At 40.1% G+C, this 11,778-nt stretch overlaps 1 protein-coding gene across 4 annotated transcripts in view; it reads right to left on the reverse strand.

Moving 5' to 3' along the window:
- Positions 1-11,563, reverse strand: part of sema3fa (sema domain, immunoglobulin domain (Ig), short basic domain, secreted, (semaphorin) 3Fa) — a 57,309-nt gene extending 45,746 nt beyond the window's left edge. The window contains exons 1-3 of one of the 4 annotated variants that reach the window (XM_032513813.1): positions 11,553-11,563; positions 4,770-5,001; positions 3,095-3,248 (exon numbers count right to left, since the gene is read on the reverse strand). In XM_032513813.1, coding sequence (XP_032369704.1) covers positions 3,095-3,206 — 112 coding nt within the window. In that variant the 5' untranslated portion in view covers positions 3,207-3,248; positions 4,770-5,001; positions 11,553-11,563. Of the gene's footprint in view, positions 1-3,094; positions 3,249-4,769; positions 5,179-11,552 lie in introns of those variants that run through there. The other 3 variants (XM_032513815.1, XM_032513817.1, XM_032513814.1) reach the window with 3 other exon arrangements.
- Between the last annotated feature and the right edge of the window lie 215 nt (positions 11,564-11,778).

The following is an 11,778-nucleotide window of genomic DNA, read 5'->3' on the forward strand; positions in this document are numbered from 1 at the left end:
AAGCGGAGGACATCTCGCAATTTCTGATCTTAACCCTGAAAGCAGTCGGGGAGATGAGCCGATAGTGAAGTCTTTGTTCAGGCGCAACAATCATCGATGCATTACGTGGGACCAAAAGACTGCCGGGGAAAGTGCAGAGGAAGGAGTAACCTTAAGATTGTCCCTGAGAATTACAGCACTGCCTGGCTTTGTCGGTCTTTCTTCCCAGAGCTAACCTTGCACCCAGGTGTTCCACAAGGACCAAAGAGGCCAAAGAAAAACAAAGTTAAACACTTTCAAATGGGCCAGAGGATTAGCGTAACAAGCTATTACTTGTTAATATGGTGCCATTCTCCCACAGTTTGAGGGCAGTTAACCTCTGGTGTGACTGGCTTCTGTTTGAAGGGTCACAACCTCGCAAAGCTCCATGCACTAAAATAGCATGTGATTATAGACCTTGTTTAAAAGTAAATATAGGAGTTCCCAGCAGCTGATCTAAGCCAGCCTCGTTCAGTCTTTTATGAGAGATAATACACCTGTGACCTCTTGTTTATGTGATATAATCCATACATCTAACAACTAGGTTATTTGCTAAGGTTATTGTCATAACCTCAACTACACTTTTGAATTAATCAAATAATTTATCTTAAAAACTGCTGTTCAATTGTACTTTTTTGGAATTTCTTTTGTAATTTTAGTGATTCATTGCAGCCCTGTGTTTTGTAAGTGTGTGTGTGTGTGTGTGTGTGTGGCAGGATTGGTGATCTATCCTACGTGCTTTGAATGGACATTCCTAGGGTCTTAGTGTCTGTTTGCTTTCTTGGTCCTTATCAAAGTTAATAACTCAGCTCGCACAACATACACTCAATACCTACTTTGGGAACCTCAACTGATCATATTATCAGCGTAGGTTGCTTAAGGTATACCTTAGTCTTAAGCAATCTGCTGATAATCTGGTGGTGTCTTGTATTAATTTTTTATTTTGGGATCCTGCAGACATGGAGCTTAAATGTTGAACAAAAATTAACCTACTACAAGTTCATAAAATTCACCACAATATTCCATTTTGTTTATTGAACAAAGAGAAATGATTAAATAAATCATATTAATAGAAAAAGATGTACATGAATTAAAAAATAATTACAAGTTCAAATAATAAAGTTGGAGCCGAATACAAGTGTGCAGGATTTTCTTCAGCAATTAAACTTAAGCTGCTATGTCACTGTGATGTTACATGGGATCTGGTTTGTTTAGGTCCTTTAGCTTTCAGTTATGCAGACTTCCAGGAAAACTATACAAAGAGTACAAAATAGACACAACTGAAACGTAGTGATTAATAAAACACAGTGTGTGGAGAATGGAAATTCAAGGAAAGTGTTTATAGCAGATGGTCACACTGAAATGCAGAAATAATACTGTATACTGTATATTCCATACAAAATATTATCATTTTTGTTAAGATATGGGTGTGTATCTTATGTATGTGTATAACCCGTTGGCTGTTGCTTTGACAGAGTGCAACAATTTGAAAAGCAAAGACAAAGTCTTTTGGATTGCAGCCAAAATCAGCAACATCGTCTCTACCAACAATATGAAATGTAAATAATCAGTGGGAAGTGATACTGCGTAACCTTTGTGGATAAACATGTGAAGCTAGGTCACAGACAGAAGCAAATTCAACAACAGTGGGGGGGGGGGAACGGTTCTATCAGCTGCTACAGTTACTACAAACAAAAATACTACATGTGTATCTCATCTCCTTGTTTTGTTGTATAATAAAAATTGAAATTCCATTTAAAAATCAGCTTGGATCATGTTATCAGAAGGAGCTTATTACAACAGATCTGTATGCCAATACCAAACGTTTGTCATGAAACCTAAGCCAATTATTTAGTTAAGTACACTGGTACATAAAAAATGAAGAAAAGCACATTACGGAGCTATTCCCAGCCGTACGGTGCAAAACCAATACAATTAGGGAATGAACAGCTTAGGGGGCATTTCCAGTCTCCAGCTATCTGACGTTGCTCTGTGAAGCATAAAGTATCCTCCAAAACTAATTAAAAACAAAAATGGAACTCAATTAAAAGAAGTAGAAAATAAATGAACTCCAGTTCATCAGCGGAGGGTAAAATCCAACTTGATTAGAGACAGAGAAATAGACATGGGATGGTGAGAGAGGAAACAAACAGATAAGCAAAATATCTGAGAAAAAGGGAGAAACTGGGAACGGGTAAATCTTTATTTACAAAGCCCTTTAATTTAAAGTTTTAAATAGTTCTGCAAAAGATCAACAAACATATTAAAGCAAATAAGTCACGTCTGCTATTCCAGGAAAAACTATATTATACTAGAAACAAATGACTGATCATAGATGTTGTAAGAAAAAAACAACTACATGATTTTCCAAAACTCCACAGTTCAATGCCACAATTCTCAGAGAAACCATCAGTTCCCATTTAGTGTTTCTAACTGTTCAAACTGTACACAGAGTGCAGATCTGAAAAGTGGTGACCTCATGACAGATACTTATCAAAGTCTTCTTCAGAGGCAAAGGTACTATAAAACCTTGAGAGCTTTACATGGACATGATGGCTAAGCCGGTGCTGGAATGACAAAGCACAAGAGACTGCACCGCTGAGACCTATTTTAACAGGACAGTTCAACACACACAGGGTCTCATGTGGCACTGGCAAACATTCATAACATGCTGGATCTGCGCCCCGAGTGTGTGCCCAGCCAAGTGTTAAATCTGACTTGATTTAAGAAGGGAGCTGAGGTCGCACAAAGGCCTGTTTGGGGAACTAATGGCAGCCAGGCGGTTAAATGAAGACATATTCTTTGGTCCTGAATAGTCAGGATAATCAGCAGCACATCTCCTCATCCCTCTCATCACGCCTCTCTCACACCGACACACAATCAAACTCTCTGTTAGGCAGTAAAGGAATACACAAGCCTGCCAAGCTCTGAATTCAGCTAGTGCCAATAGTTTACCCACAACAAAACCAAGACCTAAAAGACTGATGACAGAAGCGACCAGAAGCGGTGATGTACATGTCTGTAGAAAAACACAGAACTTAACAGTGGGTCACAGACACAGCAAGTATTTTCTTACCTTTGAAGGACAGGAAGATCCTGGGAGCAGAGAGGGGCTCGTTGGAGGTGAGCAGCGCCCCAGTTGATAAAGCCAGCAGGGCCAGTAGCCAGCACAGTTTGTCCCACAACATTGTCCCTCTGTTTGTTAACAGAGGAGAAGGAGAGTCCAGGAGCTGAGGGACAGAGAGGGATGAGCGTCAGACAATAAGCCTGCACTTCCATCTCACAAATCAACTGCAGCAACCAATTCTCAGTCACTGTGCTGCATAGTGTAGTCTTTTTGGTACTAAATTCATACACTGACAACACAGAACATCAAGCAGGGGCTAAGACACATCTATTATGTAGCCTTCCACATATGGTCTTTTATTTAGCCTTCTATATCTGAGGTGCATTGGCTGTTTGTCTTATTAAGGACACTTCAAATCTTGCCCAGGTAATTTTAATAGGGTGTGCAATATTGACCAAGTAACTTAACCCACACCACAAAACCTGAGGGTTGACAGAGTCTGGAAAGAAACTCCGCTGGCTCAGCACTGATGAATCTCTCATTGTAATGTGCTTTTCCTAACCGCCCACATTTATTCTTGCCTTTGCTTCTGTGCGCTGTAAGGGCAACAGTGTGAATGGACGCCTCCTTTAGCTGGAAGAGCCAGAAGAAGCCCGCACCTCGCCACTCAATGCCGATCCTCACTTTAATACAACGTGTTCGTGAATGCGGAAAATGCCTGGTCAAGAAATAGTATCACTATAACACATCATAAGCTGAATTTCACCAGCACTAGCCTACAGGGAGTTGGTCGTTAAGCCTGGCGAGCAAAATCACAAAGCGCATCAACATGCTGTTTTGAGCCACAAAGAGAGCTGAAGTTAATAATATCCACCACAAAAGGATCTGAAGACGCTCCAAGTTATCAGCGTGCGTACAAAAAAAAAAACGTGTAGGCATGTACAATGAATTGACTGTGTGTTTTGGAGACAATAAAACAATTATAGTGAGCGTGTTTTGCTGTAATTATCCATGCATGGCACTGATCTACTCGTAAACGTGGATCTGAGTCTGAGGTCGAACTGTCAGTTAAGGGTATAAGATCAAGTTCCACATTGAGCCCTGAAGGCACAACTCCAAAGCAGACCGTAAACGAAAATAAAGCGTGACTGGGCTTTGAGTTATGAGGACATGAACATGAACCTCGTGTCATTTATAAGAGGATTTTATAATTGTGAAAAGTAGCGCTGAGGACCAGTTACATAAACTCGGTCACTGAATGTCAGATTATAAAGATACAATACCCAAAAAAAAAACTTTCAACACACACACACGCACACGCACACGCACACGCACACACACCACTTTGCTCTAGCATAATTTTGAATTTTGTATTTGTTTGAGTAGTACTAGTACTAGGCTACTCATGCTGCTCATTTAAAACTACCTCCCACGCGCCAGAGAAGACACACCAAACATAATGAAGGCAACTTGACATAGCCCATATTACTTAAAATAATGTAAGCATATTCCAAATATTTAGGACAACATTTTTTGACAAAACTTTTAAAATATATATACATATAGAGCCCTAATCTTGGCCGACTCCACCAAATATGCCTTCCTACAAATTTATAAGCACATTTGTATCAATACAAATAATGGATTCGACTTGCAAAACAACAACACTTGCATTATAACCTACCTTCTAGTGCCGTTCAGTAAATATTGTGATAAAGCTGGTCAACATTTAAAAACATCCACCCCAGATCCTTTGAGCTCCTCTATCCCCGCACGCAGGAGTATCAGTGTATCCACCGCAGATCCTGCACGATTATCCCCAGAGCCAAACAAAAGCTTAGATTTAAATTAACTTGACGCGGCCGCCTTAACTTAAAGTGATCTCTAAATCGCATCAACAGATTCTTTTTTTTCCACTAAAGGAGGTTAGAAACAAAGAGTTGTTCCTGGAGAAGCGTGACAGAGAGGAGCGCAGCGACGCTCAAGCGTGTGTGCAGGAAAGCGTCTTCTGCAGGTGGATACACTCACTGAGGTCTCCCGGCAGTGGACACACCCATGGGGGAGGGAACCTACCTTAGCATCCTTGCGCTCCGCCCCGCCCCGCCCCAACGTGTAGCACGAAACAATGCTGCTCTGCATTTTCGCTCAGGCAAGGCTACAGGTAAACTGGTAAATGATTAAGAACACACTAAAGGCTACATGGGGTAAAGGGCAGGAGGAGATGTCATGTTCCCTTCAACATTAGGCAGGGGGTTGTCCAAAATGTCCTGCTACAATCAATTTAAAAAAAATGAAAACATTTATTTGTACCTCTGCCAGTCCGACTGTGTTTGTGTGTTTGTCTCTCCGCAGAATTACAGTAAAACTACTCTCCCGATTTTCATGAAACTTGTTGGAAGGGTGTAACATGGGCCAAGGACCAAGAATGCCGATCCGATTTATGGAGCGGATACACAAATTATTTTGTATGCGCATTAGTGGCGTGACTTTTCCACTAGGTGGGGTTAGGCTAGGGTGTATTTTCCCCATCTTTGTTATAAGTTGGAACTGGGATGCTACAAACCGACACTCAGCGGTGACGTTTAGACGGTGAGTTTAAGTTTGTGTGATTAATTATCATGTTTTAGTATTCTGCCGACTTTAGCCTACTGTCTTTTATGTGTTGTAGCAAGCTCAGTTTTAAAGCTAGAGTGAAGGTAGTGGTATCATGTCATGCTAGCTTGTCAGGAAGGGGGCTAAATAAAGGAAAAAACGTTTCTAATAGCTGTGGAAATATATTCAGGCAAATAGGGTTGCGGTTTCATATTTGCATATTATAGAAGACTGGACCAATGTAGCTCAGCCTAAATTCTTTCAGGAAGACCTAACTTTTTATTGGTGCACTCCTAAATCAATTCAGATGTTATCATAATAAATGTACTTTTTGCTGTGTATAACTGTTGCACATATGCAACTAGTCTCTCCTGATTTAAACATAGCTAAAGAAGAAAGGAAGACCTAATTTAATCAATGCTCTCTTCCTAAATAGAATCAGTTGGTGGAGGCGTTCACCTTCCTGCTTAACCAATCAAAATTTACACAAATTGTAAAGGCCAATCAGTCACAACCCTGCTTTAAAATCTGTTTCTCCCTTTGCTATCAGCTGTCGTTGCAAGCAAAGAGTGCTACCCTCCACCTCCCCTTCCACCTCCAGTCATCTACTCCAGCTGACCGGTCGGGAACCACCTTCGGTCTGGTCTTCGGGCTCCTTCGTCACCACTACCGGTGTCTAGGTTCCATTAGGGTCAATATAGATATGAGAAATAATTGCATAGCAATGGAGTCTAATCGCCAAACACTTTGTACATTTTATTGAGCTGTACAATAAACCTTATTTGCATATCTGCAAACATGTCTCTCCTGATTGAATTGGCTTTGGTGAAGGTCTGCGCTCTCTGACTGCTCTTTTAGTTTAAATCTATTTTTAATTACTTGAAAAGAATTTGGAAAGACATATTCATGCATGCGTCCTCGGTGTCTTAGTATTTCCCACTTACCATCATCATATCATAATTTCCATTCATTCACATTTGAAATTTGGGTTTTTATTTTTTCCCATAAAGTATGCATTAATCTACTTCTGCACTTATATGTCAGTGTGATCTGGTCCCCTAAAGTTGATTTACAGAGTTGGTAACCAAACCTAAAAGTCTTTATGATATGATTATGTTGTTTGTTTTAATTTTCCATTAGCATTCATCTGTGTCACCAAAAGGTAAACATATCAAGGTTAATATAAAGATAGATTAAGATAAAACAAGCAAAGAAATGCATTTTTTTTTTTTAGATCTCAAATAGTGAAACTTTTCCAATTACAATATGTAAAATCACTGTAACACATGGCAACTTGGGTTAATGGGTAGTAGGCTTTATTTTTCCTGAGAAAAGCAATATTTAATTGTGACAAATTCACAGCACCCTGTGTCCAAACTGCATGCAACAACAAGGTCTTAAACGCTGAACTCAGATGTTTCAGTTTTATCGGTGATGCTTTTTTAAAAGGGTGAGATGTCTTTTTGAATCTCCAGAAGAAGCTTGAGTATCAAAATAGGACTGATGTCATTTCACAACTTGATATGCCTTCGACGGCCAGGTACTGATTTTTATTTGTTGACTTGTGCCAACATCGAGTTGTGCTGAGGAGCTCTCAGATGTCAGGGCTGAGCCACACAATTGCTCAGTTGGCTCAAATGTTAATTTTTTTTAATGAGACATTAATCACTTACTTTCTTTTGACTCAGGAGGAGAAAGAAGAATACCCGAGCCAACAATAATTCCAGATGACAAGAAACATTTTACATTTGATGCAAGCAGCTGCTGCGTGACTCTTCAGCACAAGAGGAATCTGGCTGCGTGTTCACATAAGAAACCGTTGAAAAGTGGCCAGATGGAGATAAGGTAGATTTATTCCAACACCTCGATGACCTGACAGAGGATCACTAGCTCTCGCCTCAGATAGGCATCAGATATTCATGGACAAATGGAGCCTTAAATCTTTTAATCTGACTCGATCCCTCCCCTGATCACACTGGCGTGTTTTGCTTCTTATCCAGTCAATGCACAACACAGCTGCCACCCATGTGTGCATGCTTATTATTGCATAAATGATAAATACAGTAGCATAGGTTTCATGCATGTTGTGTGGATGTAACTATTGCAGGAATGTATATAATCAAATTGGAATTTGGAGAATACAATCACTGTCTTTCATTGAATTATGGCTGTGGAGCTGGTCCCTTTGTGTCGGTTCACAGGAAGTGTAATGTTACAGTGAAACAAAACCAAACCTGCAAAACTGACTGGGTGGTTATTTCACTGAAACTTACTTGGGGTGCTGCATTTAAAGTAACCAATTTGATGATGAATGACTTTGCATATTTATTCGATCATTTATTTCGTCAAACATGTGAATACTTTGCTTCTTTTGCTATGCTTTTGTGTTATGTAGAATAAATTGGATTCATGACAAAGATGTCTCTTAAGCACATTTATCTAAATGGGAACAAAAAGATACCAGATCCCTGGCTGTGACTTTGAGTTTTCTGTCCTTTGAAATATGTTCCTTGAAATATATAGAAAGATAATCATTACATTAGTCTATGCAAAAGGGGCTTCACGGTGTGACTCCAGGCTTTGATGCTCATAGCCAAGAAAGGGAAAGAGCTCAGCATCAGCATTTGCCATTTAAAGTGTTGAATTTCTCTCTGGGAAACAATAACCCCCACGCTGACAAGCTCACACACACACACACACACACACACACACACACACACACACACACACACACACACACACACACACACACACACACACACACACACACACACAGGTGGAAGATATTGATATGTTTTAGTCCATCTGAATCTCGGACGATGTTGAAAAATCATCAGACTCGTTTAACGTATGCAGGTGGGCGTGTTTAAAATGTAGTCCGAGCACAATACACTACAGAGCCAAATAAATAACAACTTTCATAAATATGTGGAACACAACTCCCGACCCCTCAGGACACACCAAGAATAAATCAGTCAAACAATAAAATCTCTTTCCCTAAACTTCACATATCAGCAGTTTAAACAATCTCCAATCCAAATGCGTGTGGCCCAGCCAAGTTAAATTGTTTCATTACCAATGTTCACGTTGTTTCCCAGCTCTATCTATTGTTATTTCTCTGTTTTCTTTTTTGTCTTCCCTCCTCTGTCTTGTAGCCAACATCTGCATGTTGTTCCCTATATTTCTTTTTAATCAACAATATTATTCCCATCTTCAGGCCTCTGGTGGCCTCACCATCTGTCGCTTGCGTGAGACAAGAGGAAAGCAATTATTGAATCCTGGCTTTGAGGAGCTCCAGCCTTCATAAAAGTCTCTCATGCTTTCCAGTTTTTCCTCTAGTGTTGCTTTCTCTAGCAATATATCTGTGGAGTACAATGTGAAAGATAATGTTGAAACCAAAGATCATCATTGGGGGCCAGACCACAGAGGCAACACATTCTGCGAAAAAGTGACGTCTTTTTGTTCTGCAGAAAAAAAAGCCAGGTTTATAAATCTGAGTTTGAATGCTGCTGGTGGGATACTTTGTCTTTCTTTCTCTTGAGGAGTTTAATGTTTGTTACAGATATTACGTCACATCACTTAGAATGCTTCGCTTTTATCTGGCAGAATAAACATGCCAGTTTTAGCAGGTTTTGACTCCAGGTTGAACATATTTAAAAAGGTTGCATTTTTCCCGGAGGAAATGAACGCAACGTTGCATATCGTTCTCACTCGTTCTCTGAGGATTGCTCATGAGAAGCACTTTATGCTTATTTATCCACTGCAACTTTATACATGGCAACAATGCACTGCGTTAACATTTACTCACTGCATTAACAATGGGTGTGAATCATTTGGCATCTCACAATTCAATTCTAAACTGAATATCAATGCATCTCAACGCAACATTTTTTTATTTTTGTGATTGATTAAAAAAAATATACATATAGTTTGTTATATTTTGACATATGCAGTATTTGTCACACACAAGTTTTAATGAAATGTTTTGTCTGAGGTTTTTATCTTGTAGTCATTCCTTGCTTAAGCCTTAAACATGCTTGTGAAAGTCACCTTCTCTCACAGTAATCTTCCATGTCAGAGGCTCAGTCATGTTTAAAGGTTCTTGGAACATGAAACATGAGGTGGTCAGATGTAATGCGATGAAGTAGATGAACAGCCTATATGTGTCTTATGAGTTCATGAGGGTAACCATTAAAAAAAACATTTTTTTTCCTTTTGGCCATTTTTGTGCACTCACACATTTTTCCTGCACTCTTGCCTAAACTCTAAGTTGTTGTCCATTATCCCATCCTCTTTCAGTCACTCTGTTATCTGATTTGTACATGTGGTACAGGTGCCAGAGGGAAATACAAATCTAGGAGTTTCATTACGTTCAATGAATTTTCCCCTAACCTTTTGCCATCAATGACCGCACCAGCCACAGCACGTCTTTTCTTACAGGCTGTGACAACCTTAACCTCTGCCTCCTAACTCCACCACATGATGGGAAGGAAATTAACAGCTGTTCATTACTGATGAGGTGACGAAAGATGTGCACCCGCATACTGCGGCGCACATCTGCATGTATGCACACATCTACATGACACCGGCAGATGTGAGTGCACACAATTGACCATGCACGTTACACCAGCAACACATACACAGCTAAGGATGCTGTGACACACAGAATGGCCCTCAGTGCTCTGTGAGGGACACATCATTTGTGTAGAATATAATGAGGGAACATGTACTCATCCCTCTACCTCAACGGGAGAGCTGTTTCCTTTTGGTGTGATAAGATATTAAAAATTCACACTGTTTCTTTAGCGCTTTGACTAGTAAGGCAGCATGCTCATTAGCATTTAAATGGGAAAATGATAACGCTGCACTTTGCAGAGTCATACCTCCATCACAAAGCTGGCAAACAGGAAAAAACTTGAATCAGGCCCTGAAAACTTTGATTGTGTTTAACACTGGAAAGTGGAAATAGTTACATATAATTACTAGCGTTGTGTCATTGTCTTTTCTTTTTTTTACTTTTATACATAATGGGTAATATAACTGTCAGTAAATCTAACTTTAGACATCCATTTCAGACACTATTTGTTTTCAAAGGAAGCCTAAATTATCACTGCTGGAGAAGCTTTCCCACTTCAAATTTTCCCGTGAATACAGCAACATTTGTCTATTTTTGTTGAAGTACATGCTTGCAGGAGAGACATTCACACTGTTTGGAGATTCCCATTGAGATCCAAGTTTGTGAGTGATCCCAAACTAAATTTGTGCTACTTTTGGCAGCATCCCCTGATGCTGGCAATGTTGACTTTAACAATTAAATAGCCAAGAAACTGTAAAGCTAAAAAAACAATAGCCTCTATGTAATGTAAAGGACAATGTTATTGCTTGCTAATCAATCAGTAATTAGCCAAATTCATTTGCAGTTTAACGCATACCTTTCTTCCTTTGATTGCTTGCACATGGCATACCTTTTGAGCAGCACTCTTTAGCTTTCTGGCACTCTTTTCTTTACACACATTTCTTTTCATTCAGATCTCATTGTGTTTGCCATGATGGTCATTTTTCTGCTCGTATTTGTCTCTCAGTCATTTGTCATAGAAGCTGACTGTGACTCAGCTGGAGCTTTGCAGGGCTAAAAATGGGACAGCTGCCTTTTTTTTTTTAAATGTCACAAGTTTGTCTCATTGTATCTGGCTCACATGTCTCTTGCCTGGGAATGGGAAATGGAGGGAGGAGGGCAGCTGTGGTAGGATGATTTGGTATGAATTAGAGCTGTTTCCTAACAGGCTCCACAGGGTCTGATCCTCTCCCCTACTTGTCTGGTGGATTCCCCCCACCAGTATCAACCAGAGGAGAGCATGTATTACATTACATCAACTCTTTCCCCCCCTCTTCTTTGTTCTTCACAACTGCAAACAATAACAAAGGTTTTATATTTAGCATGACTTTGTGGTTGAAGGTGCCCCGGCCATGCTACCTGTGGTTGGTTGATAGGGGTTTGTGTAATAGTTTTCCCATGCAGCATTGATGGCGTGGGGCTCCTGAGGGTCCGGGCTGTTGGTGTCATTCTTCATCGGCATCCAGCCGCAGGTCTTTAGCCAGAG

Source organism: Etheostoma spectabile, chromosome 4, assembly GCF_008692095.1.
Source record: "Etheostoma spectabile isolate EspeVRDwgs_2016 chromosome 4, UIUC_Espe_1.0, whole genome shotgun sequence".
NCBI classification, from domain to species: Eukaryota; Metazoa; Chordata; class Actinopteri; order Perciformes; family Percidae; genus Etheostoma; species Etheostoma spectabile.